Below are 21,100 nucleotides of genomic sequence, written 5' to 3' on the forward strand. Positions count from 1 at the left end.
GACACCATTAATATTTTTAGCTATCTGTAAAGGCTAATTCTTCCCAATGACCACAAGTGTAAGGAACATTCTTCCCACTGACTATCACACTGTATCATGAGTTGTAGATATAGTCATTTTTAGCAGGGGTTCCCTGAGACCAAAAATGTATTTCAGGTGTTCCCCTGTGTTGAAAAGGTTGAAAGAGACTGATGTTATTGATTTCCTTCTTACAATGCATTTTGCATGACATCCTCTGGCTTCAGAGGAACTGAACTCTATAATCTATTCCCCAAAAAAGGGGTAGGAAGAAGGCAAAGGACTAGTCACACCAATTGCCTGTGATCTCCCTGTAGCTGACCTTTCCTTATTACTGACTTACTGTGCCTTCTTATGATGCTACTGGTCTCCAGCTGGTAGTTGCTTCAAGAACCACTCACTTTTTGCCATCTCCAGAAACGTGTTATATATGATTTATTGTCCACTGTGTCTTTGTGAGAAGGCCACCATCTTGGTAGAAGCAGGCATTTCCTTCCTCATATAAGAACCTCCAGCAAGGAAAGCAGTGAGCAACAAACCTCATTTTGAATCTCCTGAGAGTAGCAGTCAGAGGCAATAGAGCCTTAGATCTCAAACTTCAGATCTACAGATACGAGGTGGTAGGGACAGTGCCTGAGTACACTCACATACCAGGAAGTTTAATGATATGTTTCAGGAAGAAATCAAGACCAAGGGTAGACATTTCGTACTGAATGGCCACAAATAACATTTATAGATGTCCCTTAGTCACAAAACTTCACTTTTTGAAGAATTGAAAATCTGTAGCTTGGTAACAAAAATCTTATTTCACTTACTGTTAAAGTCCACTCAGTTCTACTTGAAAGCCCAACTTGGGACTGAGCAATTTTCCTCGCCAGTTGCTCCTTCTGCCTCCCCTGAAGGCTCTCTGGTAGTATATTATACATTTTTTTAAAGTGAGTGCCATGATGAAGTTAAGACCGCTTTCTGCATCGTACATATTGAATGTAGTGTTATGACACTCATGACATCCTGCCCTCACAACGTTTCCTCAGTCCTCCAGGTTGAGGAAACTCGGGCATCTTTTAACTCAGAAGACTGCGGACATCTTCTGGTGAAGGTAAGGTACCACCAAAGTCCTCCAGCAGTGTTTGCTGGGTAGTCGTAGCAAATCTATGGGGGGGCACACAGAATCTGGTGCAGCTGTGCAAAGAAGCCAATCCGTTTATAGCTTTTATTGCCATAACGTAAATAAACAATCCCCTAATCCCACAATGAATGCTTCCAATTCAAGCCTGTTCTATGGGATAACTTGTTGCCCACATTGATTATTTACCATAATAATTTCTTCATCTCGCCAGGAATCCTACCTCACTTCTGAAGACCACCTACGTCTGGCAGGAGAGCTAATTAGTGTTATTGGAGCAATTGTTCTTTTATTTCTCAAGGTAAATGCAGAATTTAATTGGCTAACATCTGTCTCTGTATTCGATTTTCTTTAAGTGTTATTATAGCTATAGATGAACAGTTGACTGGTGGGTAAAATCGAGGTGTGGAAAGATCCTTGGTATAGCTGACTTTACAATATAGCACAAGTGCAGTGAAGGGACCTTTTTCTCCATAGGTAAGGGAACAGTCTGTGATCAGTCTCCACAAATCTTTCCAATTGTGCTAATGATTGGCAATTCTAATGCTGCATACACACGAGTGGAATGTCAGACAGAAAAAGACAGACGGAAGCTTTTCATCGTATATTTCGATCATGTGTATGGCCTCATCTAACTTTTTTTTTTTAATGAAAATTGTGACGGATCTAGAAATAGAACATGTTTTAAATATTTCCGATGGAACCAATTTCTATCGGAAAAACCGGTCGTCTGTATGCTGTTCCGACAGACCAAAAACGGCGCATCCTCTGAAGCAATTACAAGACAGAAGCTATTGGCTACTGGCTATTGAACTTCCTTTTTCTAGTCCCGTCATGCATGCTGTATGTCACCACGGTCTTAATGATCGGACTTTGTTGTGATCGTGTGTATGCATGACCGCTTCAGCGGAACTCCTTCGGAAAAACCTTCGGAGTTTATTCCAACGGGAAAACCGGTTGTGTGTACGCGGCATAATACTTAGTAAGGGTAATTTTTGTTTTAGTGTTTGAATACTTAAAGTGTATGTAAACCCTAATCACATGTGCTGCCCCTTTGGAAAATGGATAATTTTTGAGGTGTGGCAAGCACGTGATACACTATATTACCAAAAGTATTGGGATGCCTGCCTTTACACGCACATGAACTTTAATGGCATCCCAGTCGTAGTCTGTAGGGTTCAATATTGAGTTGGCCCACCCTTTGTAGCTATAACAGCTTCAAATCTTCTAGGAAGGCTGTCCACAAGGTTAGGCTTGCACAAAGCAAGGTCCATAAAGACATGGACGAGCAAGTTTGGGGTGGAGGAACTTGACTGGCCTGCACAGAGTTCTGACCTAAACCCAATAGAACACCTTTGGGGTGAATTAGAAAGGAGACTGTGAGCCAGGCCTTCTCATCCACATCAGTGCCTGACCTTGTGCTTTAGGAAGAATGGGCAAACATTCCCATAGACACATTCATAAACCTTGTGGACAACCTTCCCAGAAGAGTTGAAGCTGTTATAGCTGCCAAGGGTGGACCAACTCAATATTGAACCCTACGGACTAAGAGTGGGATACCATTAAAATCAATGTGCGTTAAAAGGCAAGCGTCACAATACTTTTGGTAATATAGTGTATGTCCCCCACCTCACCACCTTATTTAAAGCTGTTTTTAAATTCTTATATATAGTGAAGTGACTGGTGTCAGGTGATACACAGAGATGACACAAATGCTCCTATATAAGGTGTACCTGTCTATCTCTTCTCTACAGCTGGTCAAATTGCTGAATTATAATGTTTGTCTGAGTGTTCAAAAAACAGGGGTCGGGGAGCTAAAGGTTACACTCTGCAGCACTCAATAAGTAGAGCTCTGAGAGCTGATTGGAAGAAAGGCACACACCCCTCCACACAGCACCTAGGAACAGAGCTGATGTTGTCAGTCTGGTGGAGCCCCCTTCCCTGTCACCATCTTTCTCTTGGTGTCAAGAAAACCTGTCAGAGGTGCATTATGTTGATTGCAGAGGAACAAGGCAGCAGACAGAAATTATGCTTAAGTCTCTGGTTTGAGACAAGTACGCACTATAGAGCAGTGATTCTCAACCAGGGTTCCGTGGAACCCTTGGGTTCCTCCAGAGGTTGCTAGGGGTTCCTTCAGCATTGGGCAATTTTTGCCTCTAAGATAAGTTCCCACTCACGCCATTGATCTTTTTAGCTATCTGTAAGGAGGTAATTCTTCCCAATGACCACAAGTGTAAGGACCATTCTTTCCACTTACCATCACATTAATGTATCATGAATTGTAGATTTCAAATTTTTAGAAGGGGTTCCCCGAGACAGGAGAAATATTTCAAGGGTTCTTCTGTGTTGAAAAGTTTGAGAAAGGCTGCTATAGAGGGATATGCTTTGTTCATATTTCACGTCTGAGGTTTACAAGAACTTATCCATTAACCCTGTAAATGCCACAGGTATACGCAGGCCCCATTGGGCGCCGTTGCTGGTGGTATCGCCTGCCGAATGTGACATGCAGTTTAATTTTTGCTGCTTTGCTGTGCAGTACGAGTACAGCTCTGTGTGGCATCCGTCACGCCCTGGTTCAACCACCTGAATGAAACCTAAGAATGAACTTGTCTTCATTGTCCCTTTTTTTTTTTTTACCATTAAATGAGCCCCCGCTCACTTTGCATTTTTCAGCTTTGGCAGCATAGACTTGTCAAGAAATTCTCTTCTGGTCCCGAAAAAAGTGTCAGAGGTGTCAGTTAAGCCCCATACACACTATCAGATTTTCTGCTGATTTAAGGGCCTGCCTGATTGCATACAAATTGAAACTCCTAAGGTTTGACCTCATATTATATGGTTTTGGTAAATCTGAAGGAAAAACTCAGCAGAAAATCTCATAGTGTGTATGGGGCTTTAGTGTTTGGTTTGTCCACCGTAATGTCACAGTCCCACTGTAAATTGCAGATCGTCACCATTACTAGTAAAAAAAAAAAAAAATATCCCATAGTTTTGAGACAGTATAACTTTTGTGCAAACCAATCAATATATACATATCGGATTTATTTATTTATTTTTACCAAAAATATGTAGCAGAATAGATATACAGATTACATATTGGCCTAAATTGATGAAGAAATTATAATTGTTTTTTATTTATTTTTTTATTGAATGTGTTTTATAGCAAAAAGTAAGAAATATATATTTTTTTCAAAATTGTTTGTGCAACATATAGCACAAAAAATAAAAACCGCAGAGGTGATCAAATACCACCAAAAGAAAGCTCTATTTGGGAGAAAAAAAGGATATCTATTTTATATGGGTACAAACTGCTTATGGTAGACCCTGTGCCAGTTGATGAAAACTTAATTTAAAAAGGAGTTAAAAATGATTCCATTAATTTGAAACATTTCTCTAAACTCTTTAGATTCCGGACCTGTTTCAGATAAGGGATCCAAGGTACTTCACACAAGCTGTTCACGGAGGACCATTCACACTTATCATGTAAGAACCACGGAGAAGAAATGTATGTAAGTTGGCTAAAGGGAGATCAGATCAGATCTTCCTGCTCATGGTCTCTCCATAAACATGTATGGTTGGTTAGACCAGCCATTCTGAACTAGGGTTCCTCCAGAGGCTTCTAGGGGTTTCTTGAGCTGTAAAAATGTGGTTCCACCACTTACATTTACCACCCTCTAATCAAAAGTGTAAATAAGCCCTTAAAATTGGAATTCCAGTCAAAAATAAAAATCGTCCTCTGCTTTCTACAATTTAAGTTTCACTTTTGTAATATGGAATTTTTTTATTAACTTTGTTGCTGTGTCTTTAATTGTCCTGCTGGTTTCCAGTTCCACGCTAGGGCTGACTTTATATCGCTATCATTATTACTATTACTATACTTTAAGGTACTTAAATAGCACGGTCAATTTACGCAAAGCTTTGCATATACATTGTACATTCACATCGGTCCCTACCCTCAAGGAGCTTACACAATTTAAGGTCCCTAACTCACATTCATATACTAGGGCCAATTTAGACAGAAGCGAATTAACCTACCAGCGTGTCTTTGGAGAGTACCCGGAGGAAACCCACACAGGCACTGGGAGAACATGTAAACTCCAGGCAGGTAGAGTCGTGGTTGGGATTTGAACCAGCAACCCTTTTTACTGCTAGGGGAGAGTGCTACCCACTACACCAATGTGCCGCCATTGATGTGCAGTTCCAGTAAGCGTTTTTACTCATCTGCATGAACCCCATCTAAATACATGCCGCTGCAAGTCGGAAGCTTCCTCTGCCATCCATGAGGAAGGTTCAGTAGTAAAACTGTGGACCTGTCCCTGCAGCCCCTCTCATCCTCCCAGCGTCACTTTGGCTAAAAAGGCAGTGCTCTTCCACTGCCCCTGAGGCACACTGCACCCCAGCATCTGCACAGCAAAGGCATTACCATAGAAAATTTGTGGTCAGGTGACCACAAAGTATATTTTTATCTAGACGGTTTTCTACAGAATAACTTTAGAAATCCTAATAGCAATGTTGGGAGTGAGGACTGTTTTGCTGTGTTTAGCCTTTTCAACTACTTTAAATAACCTAAAGGTGCATTTTTTTTGTTTCTTGGTTTTGATATTTACTTTTAGTATATGAGCAAAGCAACTAAAATATTGTCTGCCAACAGAATCACCTTCCCTTGTTTGGTGCTTGTGACCTTTGTTCTCCGACTGACAGACACGGATGGAGAGGTGGTGCCGATGTGCATATTACTTGTGCTGGGCTGGTGCTATGTCATGTATTTTGCACGTGGATTCCAAATGCTTGGACCTTTCACCATCATGATTCATAAAGTAAGTTGACTTAAGAATGTGGCAGTAAGCTTTGGGCTGGACATGTACAACCTGATGGGACCAATCAATGTGAATGGTTTGATGTAGAAATGCTGTGTTGCATTGTGAATTGGCTATAGTATATGTTGGAAAGGTTCTTGTCAAAGCAAATTGCTCCCAGTTCTGTAGAGCTTTCCTTTGCAACACATCCATTAAATTAACTGAAAGGAAAAACAAATGGGTCCTGATGAGCAAGTTTTTAAAAATATTTTTATTTTATTGAGGAACAACCCAAGGTCCATATCTCACATGCTAACATACACATACTAGGGCCAATCTAGACAGGAGCCTATTAACCTACCAGAATATCTTTGGAGTGTGGGAGGCAACAGGAGTACCCAAAGGAACCCATGCAAGCATGAGAAGAATCTGTGAACTCCTTGCGGATAGTGTCTTGGCTGGGATTCACACGGAGGAGCACTGCTGCAAAGCAGTTTTCAGTTTTGGAAGTATATTACCATCCACCCTAGCTGTAAACATAGCAGAGTTAAGGCCTGTGTTAATGGTTGTTGGGCTTTGGTTAATGGTATTGGTTTATGATGATTCTGAGATCATTCAGAATTCATTGACAGTTGCACTTGACCTACGTTTGACCACCATCTAACCTGCATGACTAGGGTATTAAAGATTATTAGTCTCAATTCTGCTCAGACCATAACTCCCTTCATGCCTTATAAATAACCATATGACCACACCACACCGTTTTACTGGAACCTCAAGGTCCTAGTAGGCATCAAAGGAGAAAATACCTAGGTCCAACTTAATTAGGCCTCCAGCCGCCACCGCACTGACCAAACTGAGACAACCAGTCGCAGTTACCAACATACCAAATACTGGGAGCCGTACTTCAGACAGGTCCATACCAAGTATACTGTATGTTTGCCCCATACTAACCTACCAGGACCTTATACCCTGCCACTCCTAGTAGGCATCACAGAAGAAAATACCTGCGTCCAACTTAATTAAGGCCTTTAGCCGCCACAGCACCAACTCGGAGACAACCAGTCGCAGATACCAACAGACCAAATACTGGGAGCCGTACTTCAGATGGGTCCCTATCAAGCATATGTTAGCCCCATACTAACCTACCAGGACCGGGCACCATGCCACTCCTGGTAGGCATCAAAGAAGAAAATACCAGCATCCAGCTTAATTACACCTCCTTCCACTACAGCACTGGCTCAGAGACAACAAGTCGCAGATACCAACATAATGAGTTCCGGAAAAACCATACCTCATACGGGTCCCCACCAAGTATATGTTTTTTTTTTTTTTATATTAACCTACCAGTACCTTGTACCCCGCTCGCTGCTGTGACAAATAAAACAATAAAACTTACTCTGAAAAGGAGGAAGGGGGGGGGGGGGGGCAAAAATGATAAAAAGAAAAAAAGGGAAGGAAGGGTGGGAAATTTTCTCCAAAATGGCTTCCCTATGACCGAAAACCTCTTAAAACCCCTAGGCTTGGCTACTCCCTGTAGCTCCTCCTGTTCCTGTCCCAGACACCAATCAATGAGTAAAACCTCTTATGTTTTCTTGTCAAATTGGCTGAAACCCCTACTTTACCCAAACCCTTTAACCCCTGTCATGTCGCCCCTCTATCCATGTCTTTTCTCTCCTTTACTCTGGACCTCCCTTTTTATCTGCTTCAAAAACATTTTCCATTCCCCATTGACTTGTATAGGAATGCAAAATCCATCTGATGCAAACAGAAGCCTGTCAACACAGGCCCTGACAATGAGGATTAGATTATCTATGACTGTAGGACTGTGGATGCTATTACACTCAGGAGTTTAGAAACATAGAATGTGTATTATATACTTTAAGTTAGGCCATTGACAAGGTAAATAACTGCTTAAAAAGTAAAGGAACTGGTCAAAACCCACACAATCAGGGATGCAGACATATAATATCTGACCTTGGTAATTGTCTGACGTCTAATTTTGTGTGTAATATTGCGGGTGTATGAGAAAATCTAACTATTTCGGTTTCTGCAGATGATATTTGGAGACTTGCTACGGTTTTGCTGGCTGATGGCTGTGGTAATTTTTGGATATGCAACTAGTAAGTAAAGAATTTCTGAAGATGAATTATAATTATACAGTAGATATTAAAGCTTAAATAATCTGTAGACTCAAAAATGGTATTATAAATATGGGTAGAGTCTGGGGAGTCAGTCCATGGCTTCTCATATGTCTTAGATATTCCAAGTGTGAGATCTCCCTGCTATAATCTTGCTCCTGTTCACCTGGGAGTGTTGGGTGTTTCTGCCTAACCTTTTGTGTGCCGTAGTTCCTCTTGTTACATTTTCCATAATATAAAATAAATAAAAAATCCAACAGGGATTGTATGAGTCCTCATAATGGGCCCAGCGGGTGTGAAGACCTGGGAACCCAATGCAGAGATCTCGCCTAACCCTAACCCTCAAATCCCCCAGGGATAGAAGAGACTACCATGTGATTGAAAGTTTTAGAACTTAGCAAATGCTGAAATGTTTTGTGCCAACTTGCCCTTTAATTCCAATTTTTTTGATAAATGTCACCTGAGAAATTCAGTTTCATAGCCACAAATTGCTATAACAGCCCAATTTTCCCCACCCCACTTTTGTCTGTTATACGGTGATCCTAGACACTGTTGCTCGTGATGACGGAACACCGTCCTTGCCGCACGACAAGTCTGCTGTAAAAAAAAAAAAAAAAAGTGCCAGTATTAAGAAATTTCTCAAGGTCAAACCTGTCTTGGTAGTTTGGAAGTAATTGATACTACAGGAAGTAGTTACACAGCACAGATGTACAAACCTGCTGACCCTCTATGAAGCTGTATATGCTGATTGTGCAGGGACTGCAAAAAGGTCAGATTAAAGCAGAATTTAATTGTAATGGGGCAAGCCAACATTTGCCATAATGTGCAATCAGCTCCCCACATCCACTCCTCCCCCAGTAGTGCTGTTATCTTCCTGTTCTTCTGGGTCCACTGTTTTCTTGCCTCATCTGATAGGCAGGCACTTGACTCTATTCCCTTCAACTTTAAGATGCTGGGGCTGTACGCTGTACTGTGGATGCATTGCAATTATAGACGTGCACACAGGGTGTGCCCACTGTTCCTGGGCACACCCCAATCACCTTGTGTGCATTAGCATTATGTACAGGCAGGGCGATGGGAAAGATCTCTCTCTCTTATCTGCTCTACCATAAGGGAAGTGCTTACGCACTTCTTTCCCTGTGCCGGCAGGGAGAACAATGTACAGGGGCCATATGTGCAGGGGCCATATATATGTAGACACACATACATGCATGTGTGATTGAGGTTTGGGATGCATACCTTAATGCAATAGGCTTGCAAACACCTATGATTGCAATCAATATACAGATTGCAGAGAGGTCCATCTGGTCCTCTCGGAGCCTGGGCTCGCTTTTGACCACTGCAGCCCTTGTTCCCACAATGTGACTCCCATGCATTGATGCATCAGAATGGATATAAGCCTGTATTTTACAGTAAAAACGTTTTTAGAAAAATTACATTTCTTCTTCTTTATTAAAATGTAACTGATCTTGTCTATCAATCTCTTTGCTTGTGTCTTCCTTCTGCCAGCATTTTATGTCATCTTCCAGACAGAAGACCCCAGCAAGTTTGGATGGTTCTACAACTACCTCATGACTATTTTCAGTACCTTTGAGTTTTTTCTCAACGTCATCAATGCCCCCACCAACTATGATGTGGACCTTCCATTTATTTTCCACGTTGTATATTTTTCCTTCACCATCCTCGCCAACCTCCTGATGCTGAATCTGCTGATCGCCATGATGGGAGACACTCATTGGAGGGTGGCACAGGAAAGGGATGAGCTGTGGAGAGCTCAGGTAGCACAAGGGGGCACAAGATTAATTGTATTATTATTTAGGATTTATAAAGCGCCAACAGTTTGTGCAGCGCTTAACCACTTCCTGCCCAGGCCAATTCTGACATTTCTCTCCTACATGTAAAATTCCTAATTTTTTTGCTAGAAAATTACATAGAACCCCCAAAAATTATATATGTTTTTTTAGCAAAGACCCTAGAGAATACAATGGCGGTCATTGCAACTTTTTATCTCGCACGGTATTTGCGCAGCAATTTTTCGAACGCGTTTTTTTCAGAAAAAAAAACAGTTTCATGCTAAAAAAAAAACAAATCAGTAAAGTTAGCCCAATTTTTTTGCATAATGTGAAATAGGAGGATACGCCGAGTAAATAGATACCCAACATGTCACGCTTCAAAATTGCACGCGCTCGTGGAATGGCGCCAAACTTTGGTATTTAAAAATCCCCATAGGCGACGCTTTAAAATTTTTTACTGGTTACATGTTTTGGGTTACAGAGGAGGTCTAGGGCTAGAATTATTGCTCTCGCTCCAACGTTCGCGGCGATACCTCACATGTGTGGTTTGAACACCGTTTTCATATGTGGGCGGGACTTACGTATGCGTTCGCTTCTGTGTGCGAGCTCACGGGGACAGGGGCGCTTAAAAAATTTTTTTTTTCTTTTTTATTGTTAATTTTATTTTTATTTTTTTAGTTTTACACTTAAAAAAAAAAAAAAAAAAATTGATGACTTTTATTCCTATTACAAGGAATGTAAACATCCCTTGTAATAGGAATATGGCACGATCGGACCTATTTACAGTGAAATATGGGGTCAATAAGACCCCATATCTCACCTCTAGGCTGGGCAGAATAAAAACAAAAAAAAAAAAAAACGATCCTGGCTTCCTAGCCAGATTGGCGCCGTTAATTTGAATAACGAGGCCGGGCGTGACGTCATAACATCGCGCCCGGCCTCCGAACGATCATAGAGACTCCGGGGACAATCTAGTCCACCGGAAATCTCTATGATCACATCCTGGGGCCGGCGGATCCTGTGACCGACTCACCGATGGAAACGGTGAGTCGGTAGAAGCACCGGAGGGCGGCGGGAGGGGGGGGCGTCCCCTCCCGCCGCCCGTAAGAACGATCAAGCGGCGGAACAGCCGCTATGATCGTTCTTATGGTGTAGGGAATCGCCGGCTGAAAACGGCAATATCTAAATGATGTCTGTGGACTCAGGCATCATTTAGATATAACCACCGAAACCCCAGGCCGTCAATAGACGTACTGCGGTTTTGAAGTGGTTAACAATCTAAATGGGGACAGTACAATTACAAAACCGTTCAATACAGAAGGAACAGGAGGCCCCTGCTCATGGAGCTTACAATCTAAAGGGAGGGGGAGTTGGTACAAAAGGTAATAGCTGCAGGGGATGATCTGATGGACGGGACTCAAGTACAGTTTTTAGGTGGAGGCCTGATAGGTTTCCCTGAATAAACAAGTTTTCAAGGATCGCCTAAAGGTGATCTGACCGGACATACTGGGGTAGGGTGTTCCAGAGGAGAGGTTTTGGACAAGCCCTGGAGGTGAACATGGGAGGAGGTAACAAGGGAGCAGGAGGTCTTGGGGGGGGGAGCAGAGAGGGCAATTCGGGTGATAGCTTCAGATGAGGTTGGTGATGTAACTGGGGCAGTGTTGTGGTTAGTATTCTGAATTGTATATGTTGGGCTACAGGGAAGGGATAGGCAGAGAGGGGCAGCAGTCACCGATCAATAGTAAGGTGTATAAGTCTAGCAACAGCATTCGTAATAGACTGAAGGGGGGATAGCCTGCATAAACGTAGTCAAGTGAGGAGGGAGTTGAAGTAGTCAAGGCGGGATATAACCAAGGAGTGAATAAGTTGTTGTGGTGTTCTTTGTCAGAAAGGGGCAAATTCTGGAAATGTTGGGGAGGTTAAGGCAGCAAGACTGAGTTGGTGAATTGAAGTGTATTGTAAAAGTTAATGCACTGTCATAGTAAAGATATAAATGTATCTCTACTCTCTTTTTATCAGGTTGCTGCAACTGCAGTAATGTTGGAGAGAAAGCTCCCACGATTCCTCTGGCCTCGATCAGGTATTTGTGGCACAGAATATGGCTTAGGAGACCACTGGTACTTACGGTGAGTTGAATTGCTGTAGTTGGCTTTTTTCTTTTTAGCTCTGTTTTGCAGATTGCTCCAGGATGTATTTTAACCCTTTTATTGCTACCGCTGTACCTCATATGGCAGTGGTAATGGGGGGTTTCAAACAACTAATATGTACATTTCACAAGTTTACTTTCAGATGGAAGTGATCTGGTGGCTCTCCACACGGTTGGTGTTTCCAGGTAGAGAGAAGGAAGACCAGCCTTAAAGGGGTTGTAAAGGATTTTTTTTTTTTTTTAAATAACAAACATGTTATACTTACCTCGACTGTGCAGCTCGTTTTGCACAGAGTGGCCCCGAACCTGGTCTTCTGGGGTCCCTCGGCGGCTGTCTTGGCTCCCTCCCACAAGGACTCCACAACCTCACGTGAGCTTCCTCACATGATGAGGAGTGCTTGCGGGTGCGCTCCCGTGATACAACTGGTGGCTATAGCCGCTCGCTGTATCACTCGGCCCCGCCCTCGGCGCGCTGCGTCATGGATGTGATTGACAGCAGTGCGAGCCAATGGCTGCGCTGCTTTCAATCCATCCACTGTAACCAATCAGGCTGATCGGTGAAGAGGATGTCATGGACGAGCGCGGGACTTTCGATCGGTCAGGTAAGTATAATGGGGGGGCTGAGGAGGCCGGTATTGTCAGATGTATTAAGGGGAAAAAACTTTCACCTTTACAACTCCTTTAACCAGTTGCCGACCGCCGCACGCCGATGTACGTCGGTACAATGGCACGGGCAGGCATAAGGACATACATGTACGTCCCTTGCCTCCCGCGGGTCGGGGGCCCGATCGGGCCCCCGCCCGGTGCCTGCGGCGGTCGGAATTCGTACGGGAGCGATCCCGGACGAGGGGACGGCCATTCATTCATGGCCACCCCCTCGCGATCGCTCCCGACGAATAGAAATCCCCGGTGACATCACTTCCTCTCCTGTAATGTAAACACAGGAGAGGAAGTGATGTATTCTCTCCTCCGTGTCGGTATTTTCCGTTCCGACACGGAGGAGAGCGGATCAGTAAGTTGCACCAACACTCACACACACAGTAGAACATGCCAGGCACACTCACACCCCCCCTTTACCCCCCCGATCACCCCCCCAATTACCCCTGCCCCCCAGTCACAGTGACACCAATGTCATTTTTTTTTTTTTTTTTTTTTTTTTGCATTGGTGTCATTTGTGACTGTAATAACTGTTAGGGCAGTTAGAGTTAGCCCCCTTTAGTTCTAATGTACCCCCCTAACCCCCCCAATAAAGGTTTAACCCCGTGATCACCCCCCGTCGCCAGTGTCACTAAGGCTGGGTTCACATTGCAGCGGTTTATGAGAACGAATGTGATTCGCACCGCACTGCAGTGCAAATCACATCCGATCTCTGTGCGATTCGAGTTCAGCCATTCGCCGCACCCGCCGCACCCGCCACACCCGCCGCACCCGCCGCAAATTCGCACGGGACCCTTTTTTTGGCCCGCAGCAGAATCGGATCGCATGGGTGTTCACACCATGCGATCCGAGTTTGCAGATCGCACTGCGATATGCGAACTGATCTGGGGGTGTCAGTAACATTTCACTGACACTCCCAGCAGTTCGCATAGGGCAGTGTGAACTGCCGCCGGGAGGCATGCGATGCGGGAACCCGCCGCGGATTCGCGGCGTTTCCGCATCGCTCCAGTGTGAACCCAGCCTAATAAGCGATCATTTTTCTGATCGCCGTATTAGTGTCACAGGTGACGCTAGTTAGGCAGGTAGGTATTTAGGTTCGCCGCAGCTTTTTATAGCGCCAGGGACCCCCATATACTACCGCATAAAGCCCCCTGATTGCCCCCTAGTTAACCCTTTCACCAGTGATCACCATATAACTGTTACAGGTGACGCTGGTTGGTTAGTTATTTTTTTATAGTTTCAGGGCACCCGCCATTTATTACCTAATAAAGGTTTAACCCCCTGATCACCCGGCGGGTGTCATTTGTGACTAATAACTGTTAGGGCAGTTAGGGTTAGCCCCCTTTAGTTCTAAGGTACCCCCCTAACCCCCCCAATAAAGGTTTAACCCCGTGATCACCCCCCGTCGCCAGTGTCACTAAGGCTGGGTTCACATTGCAGCGGTTTATGAGAACGGATGTGATTCGCACCGCACTGCAGTGCAAATCACATCCGATCTCTGTGCGATTCGAGTTCAGCCATTCGCCGCACCCGCCGCACCCGCCGCAAATTCGCACGGGACCCTTTTTTTGGCCCGCAGCAGAATCGGATCGCATGGGTGTTCACACCATGCGATCCGAGTTTGCAGATCGCACTGCGATATGCGAACTGATCTGGGGGTGTCAGTAACATTTCACTGACACTCCCAGCAGTTCGCATAGGGCAGTGTGAACTGCCGCCGGGAGGCATGCGATGCGGGAACCCGCCGCGCATTCGTGGCGTTCCCGCATCGCTCCAGTGTGAACCCAGCCTAATAAGCGATCGTTTTTCTGATCGCTGTATTAGTGTCACAGGTGACGCTAGTTAGGCAGGTAGGTATTTAGGTTCGCTGCAGCTTTTTATAGCGCCAGGGACCCCCATATACTACCGCATAAAGCCCCCTGATTGCCCCCTAGTTAACCCTTTCACCAGTGATCACCATATAACTGTTACAGGTGACGCTGGTTGGTTAGTTATTTTTTTATAGTTTCAGGGCACCCGCCATTTATTACCTAGTCTCACTAGTGTACCCCTAAATTTAGGGGTGTCTACTTTCCAAAATGGGGTCATTTGGGGGGGGTTTGTGCCATCTTGGCATTTTATGGCCTTCAAAACTGTAACGCCCTTAGAAAGCCTGAAGGCGGTGCTTGGTTTTCGGGGCCCCGTACGCGGCTAGGCTCCCAAAAAGTCCCACATATGTGGTATCCCCATACTCAGGAGAAGCAGCAGAATTTATTTTGGGGTGTCATTTCACATATGCCCATGGCATGCGTGAGCAATATATCATTTAGTGACAACTTTGTGAAAAAAAAAAAAAAAAGTTTGTAATTTTCCCGCAACTTGTGGCAAAATATAAAATATTCCATGGACTCAACATGCCTCTCAGCAAATAGCTTGGGGTGTCTACTTTCTAAAATGGGGTCATTTGTGGGGGTTTTGTGCCATCTTGGCATTTTATGGCCTTCAAAACTGTAATAGGTAGTGAGGAGTGAAATCAAAAAATTACGCCCTTAGAAAGCCTGAAGGCGGTGCTTGGTTTTCGGGGCCCCGTACGCGGCTAGGCTCCCAAAAAGTCCCACATATGTGGTATCCCCGTACTCAGGAGAAGCAGCAGAATTTATTTTGGGGTGTCATTTCACATATGCCCATGGCATGCATGAGCAATATATCATTTAGTGACAACTTTGTTAAAAAAAAAAAAAAAAAAAAAGTTTGTAATTTTCCCGCAACTTGTGGCAAAATATAAAATATTCCATGAACTCAACATGCCTCTCAGCAAATAGCTTGGGGTGTCTACTTTCTAAAATGGGGTCATTTGTGGGGGTTTTGTGCCATCTTGGCATTTTATGGCCTTCAAAACTGTAATAGGTAGTGAGAAGTGAACTCAAAAATTTACGCCCTTAGAAAGCCTGAAGGCGGTGCTTGGTTTTCGGGGCCCCGTACGCGGCTAGGCTCCCAAAAAGTCCCACATATGTGGTATCCCCATACTCAGGAGAAGCAGCAGAATTTATTTTGGGGTGTCATTTCACATACGCCCATAGCATGTGTGAGCAATATATCATTTAGTGACAACTTTGTGTAAAAAAAAAAAAAAATTTTTTTTTTTGTCATTATTCAATCGCTTGAGGCAAAAAAATAAAATATTCAATGGGCTCAACATGCCTCTTATCAATTTCCTTAGGGGGTCTACTTTCCAAAATGGGGTCATTTGGGGGGGTTTTGTACTGCCCTGCCATTTTAGCACCTCAAGAAATGAGATAGGCAGTCGTAAACTAAAAGCTGCGTAAATTCCAGAAAACGTACCTTAGTTTGTAGATGTGACAACTTTTGCGCAAACCAATAAATATACAATTATTGACTTTTTTTTTACCAAAGACATGTGGCTGAATACATTTTGGCCTAAATGTATGACTAAAATTGAGTTTATTGGATTTTTCTAATAACAAAAAGTAGAAAATATCATTTTTTTTCAAAATTTGCGGTCTTTTTACGTTTATATCGCAAAAAATAAAAATCGCAGAGGCAATCAAATACCATCAAAAGAAAGCTCTATTTGTGGGAAGAAAAGGACGCAAATTTTGTTTGGGTACAACATTGCATGACCGCGCAATTACCAGTTAAAGCAGCGCAGTGCCAAAGTGTAAAAAGACCTCTGGTCATTTACCAGCAAAATGGTCCGGTCTGAAAGTGGTTAAGCCTGGCACACACTATTCATTTTTTTTTTTTGGTTGAACGAAAAAAAACCTGTCAACTCAGGTCAGTCGCTGTACTAACTATTCGAAGTTAGTATAGAAATCTCCCTCGCCAAACTGTTGTGATATGATAAGGGGGTGTGCCCCTCCTTCCTCTGCCAGAACACTCCAATCAATGCTCTCATTGGCTGAGAGTGCTGATCTGGACCTGGCTGGCTGCTGGTTTTCAAGCATGCTTGTCCGACAAAAGCTGAATAAATGGCCAGTTTCTATTGGACCAAGTGAATTACACTTATTGAACAGGCCAATGTTGGCCAGCATTAGGCCTGTGTATACAGGGCTTTAGTGCATTCACTGATCTTCCTTAGCTAGTAGGAACATAGAAGCAACAATTATTTGGTCACTTATGGTTGTCATTTTTCTTGGTTGCTGTGGTCAGGGAAGAAACCCTATGTGGAGTGCAGAGGAGACGTCAAGGGTCTAATAGACCCCTGATGACTCAATGAAGAGGTCCTGTTAAATTTAAAAAATGTATAGCGCACATAGCAGGCTATTGGTCCCCTATGTGATAACAATAAAGATCACACAACCCTCCCACCCATCGCATTGTTCTCCTCACCCCCTACTTCTGACTAAGAGCAGCGGAGTTGAACCCACTATCCCCCCCCCTCTCATCCACCCCCCTCTTCCCCTACTTTTTCCTCCGCCCTACCCCCCCCCTCCTTCTCCTTGGCTTATAGTAAGATGATTACCATTCACTGCTTACTGAAACGAACATGTTATATAGCTAACGGACCCCCATAAAGATGTATATTTGTGCAAATCCCACTGTCCGGGTGGTTCGACAATTATATTAGGATCTTAAAGTTCATTCTTGATTTTCACTGTTATGCGAGCTATTATATGTACAACAAGCTCTATATGTCTTACCTTTTGTAACAGCTGTTAATCATATGTTTTTTTTTTTGCTGTATTGTTTTTACACTTAATAAAATTCTTGGAAAAAGAAAAGAACAATAAAGATAAGTAAAAAAAAGTGTAAAAAATTAAAGGTACACCCAAGCACTTGACCCCCCCCCCTAAAAAATATATATATTGTGCCCGCTCTGCCCTGCCCCCAAGTACACGCACATATGTATGTAAATGCACATGCCAAGGGCACCTACATAAGGAAACACTGATTGCTTTACACATGTAAAAAATGGAAGAACTGTAAGGGCTTTTAAAGCCTCGCCTATGGAAATTTTTGGGTATGAAGAATCCTAGGCTTCCATTCCTGAGTCACAAGAGACAAGTTTGAGGGTCAGGGGACAAGGTGCTTTCGTCAGTATACCAATCTCCTCCTAATGTCCCTTCTATAGCCTTGCCCAACCAGGCACACTCCAAGATGACATACCAATTTCCAGGCCTCCATCATTTCTCACATCAGAGGACTCTGTCCAGGCCCCTAAGGCCATAAACACCCCGCTACAGGGCCTGCAAAAAAAAGGTCAATGGAGATAGGGCAGCTACAACTATTTCTCCCATGATCCGTACCACCTCACCTGGGAATTCGGACCTGAATAGGGCACTTTTGCTCAGCTCAGTTCAGGCTCACAACTTGCAGCTCTGAGGTGTATTGTTCACATACTCTGGACTCTCTGGGCCCCTCCCACAGCTGGCATTTTATATAGATACTAACCCCCCCCCCCCCCATTACATTACTACAGGAGGGGTTGCTCTAAAATGGTAGCTAAAACTTGAATAAACTCCCCTTACCATGCCATAATGGCAACAGAGCCATTTAGTTGGCAGGTAAGTTAACTGCACCTGCCAACATAAACATACCCTCAATACACCAGTAATAAATTGTTTGATAGGTATGGGTAGTTAAATGCCACCAGTAACCATACTCAGAGATATTATACATTTTAATACTTGTAGACAAGTGCACTTTACACCATCTACTTTTGGATAAAGGGGGTCAGTAATTGCATAGAGAGAATTATTGTAGAATTAAAAAAAAAAAAAAAATCCTCAAAAGACAAATCACTCTAACCCAATCTTCTGGCATTACAGGGTCGTGGTAAGAAAGGACCTTAGTCAGCAGAAGATCCGTCGTTATGTTGAAGCTTTCCAAGGACAAGAAGAAAACAGTAACTCACACAAGAAAACCTTAAATGACTTAAAAGAAGACCAAGCCATAAAATCAGATCTGCCCAAATTGATGGTGACTGAGGCAAATGAACCACCAAGTGATCCATTAAAAGCTTCTACAACACAAAGTGGGTTGCTACATGAGCGCACAACCAGTACCCAAAGTGCTTCACATATGGCTCATTTGGACATACCACAAGTATGCGTAAAACCAACTAGGTCCGGGCTTCAGTCTTTAGAAAAGGAAGTGCCAATGTTTAGAAAGGACAATGGACATGGCTGGAAGATCTTAAGGTCAATCCCCTTACAACGATTACAAGTACAAACCTCTCAAGCCATCTACAGTGACGAGGACAATGCCAAGACACAAAGTTCTTCAGATATGACTTTTTTGGACATACCACAAGTATACAGGGAACCATCTAGGTCCGGGCATCAGTCTTTAGAACAGGAAGTGCCTGTGGTTAGGAAAGACGGTGGACGTGGCTGGGAAATCTTAAGGTCAATACCCCTGCAAAGACTACAAGCACAAACCTCTCAAACCATCCACATTGACGAGGAGGAGGAAATACACCATGTCTGATATATTCATTTATTTTGTGCAATTTAACAGATACTTTAAATCTAAGAAATATTAATAATTTCGTGGGGTGAGAGCCCCATTATGGAGAAAGAATAGATGTTTCTTCTTGAAAACCTTAACTCAGTGAGTTGATTTACACTTTTAACTGAAAAACTCATGTCAAGCTTCTGCCAGTATTATAGTCATACATAAGTAGAGGATGTGGACATTGAAAACTTTGGAGGACATGCCAAAAATTAAGAAATGTGTCATTGTATGAGAAGTGACTTTGTTTTATATCCTGATGTTTTATAACTGCCATAAATGCTATGAAGTGTAAAGACATTTTCTTATGTGTATGCATATATGTAGCAGGACTTTTTATGATGAACTTTAACAGTGTGTACCCTGTTCTTTGTTGGGTGCCCTTTGTACATCCCCCGCATGGATGGTTACTTGTAATGTTTATCCCCTTGGGTGTCCCACTACCAGATTTTGTAAGTATTGGGATATTGGATATATAAATGAGATTTATTACAGATAAGACATTTATGTGATATCATATTACAGTAAGGTACTGGCCTTTCAGCATTTTGCAACCCCCCCTCCCCCTCGATGGTCCCAAGATGTTATGACTCCCACAGGCCCCTTTGTTCGCCCCCAAGACCTTTCTTTGTGCATTGTTACCAGGCCTCCTAAGAAAATGTGAGCACACTCAATGCTCCCTGTTTTACAGTATTGATTAAAAAAATGTGAAGTGTATTTGTAATAATAATTTGTAGTGCAATACTAAATACACTGCCTCATCCTGAAGAAGCCGTGCCCACCACGAAATGCATTAATGGTGACTCTGGAGAGGACCCTTTGACATACATTATCAGATACATGTATCTATTTTGTGACATTTAATAGCTGGCAGGTGTTTAGTCCAGGTTTTAAGGACAGTGGTTTATGTACTCATCTTCTATAGGTGTCTTTATACTTTGCATTTGTTATTTTAATAGATATAATAAATTATGTGTTTTTTTTAATCTTGTCTGCCTCATATTTATACCCCTAAAAATCCAACTTTATGGAGCACTGTTTCTCTATTCTTTCCCTGTAAATATCATTCTTTTTTGTCAAATCACTAACTTTTTTTTCCCCCCATTTGCAAATTTTAACCACTTCAATTGACTATACGGCGGGTGGGATGCACTCGTTCTGGGACGACATCATATGACGTTTCTGCAGTCTCACCACTCTTGCGCACCCGCAGGGGCATGCAGCGTAGTGATCACAGGTGCGCTGTGTCCCCAATCTCGGTAAAGAGCCAATGACACGGCTCTTTACCCATGTGATCAGCTGTGTCCAATCACAACCAATAACATGTAAACACGGAAGTGCCAGTAATCATCTCCCCTTGCCTCACACTCTGTGTGAGGCGAGGAGAGCCGATAAGCAGCATAGGACACGTGTACAGGTAATCAGGGCACTGAACATCAGTACCCTGATGATCAGTGCAGCTCCAACAGTGCCCAGCAGTTCTGTCAATCTGTGCCCATCAGTGATGCCAGTCAGTGCTGCCTTTCAGTGCTCATCTTCACATATCAGTGTCACTTATCAGTGCCCATCAGTACGGCATAATAATGCCTCCTCGTCAGTGCCCATAAGTGGCGCCTCATCTGTTCCCATCAGTGAAGGAGATAAAATACTTATTTACAAACTTTTCTGACAGAAACTAAGAAAAATGTATTTACTACATTTTCTGTCCTTTTTTTTTTTTTTTTTTGCAAAAAAAAAAAAAAAAGCCAGTGGTGATTAAATGTTACCAAATGAAAGCTCTATTTGTGTGAAAATAAAATTATAAAAACGTCAAATGGGCCTGAGCAGGAAGGGGGTGAAAGTGCCCGTTATTGAATTGGTTAATTTAGCACTGGAAAAATAAACAAGGGACAAAGTTAAAAATAATTAATTAGGATGTTCTTAAAATAATTAGAGGTTCAAGTCTATGCAAAGCCTTTTTTTGTTTTAAACTG

At 43.1% G+C, this 21,100-nt stretch overlaps 1 protein-coding gene across 1 annotated transcript in view; it reads left to right on the forward strand.

Annotated features, from left to right (window-relative positions):
- LOC143930645 (transient receptor potential cation channel subfamily V member 5-like) overlaps positions 1-20,113 on the forward strand; it is a 95,490-nt gene extending 75,377 nt beyond the window's left edge. Inside the window, exons 10-16 of the mRNA XM_077455140.1 lie at positions 1,359-1,445; positions 4,548-4,624; positions 5,793-5,958; positions 7,994-8,060; positions 9,588-9,856; positions 11,891-11,997; positions 18,443-20,113. Of these exons, the coding sequence (XP_077311266.1) occupies positions 1,359-1,445; positions 4,548-4,624; positions 5,793-5,958; positions 7,994-8,060; positions 9,588-9,856; positions 11,891-11,997; positions 18,443-19,103 (1,434 nt within the window). The 3' untranslated portion in view covers positions 19,104-20,113. The remainder of the gene's footprint in view (positions 1-1,358; positions 1,446-4,547; positions 4,625-5,792; positions 5,959-7,993; positions 8,061-9,587; positions 9,857-11,890; positions 11,998-18,442) is intronic.
- Positions 20,114-21,100: the final 987 nt, after the last annotated feature.

Source organism: Lithobates pipiens, unplaced genomic scaffold (genome assembly GCF_037356315.1).
Source record: "Lithobates pipiens isolate NorthernLeopardFrog02 unplaced genomic scaffold, aLitPip1_a1.2 Scaffold_25, whole genome shotgun sequence".
Lineage (NCBI taxonomy): Eukaryota > Metazoa > Chordata > Amphibia > Anura > Ranidae > Lithobates > Lithobates pipiens.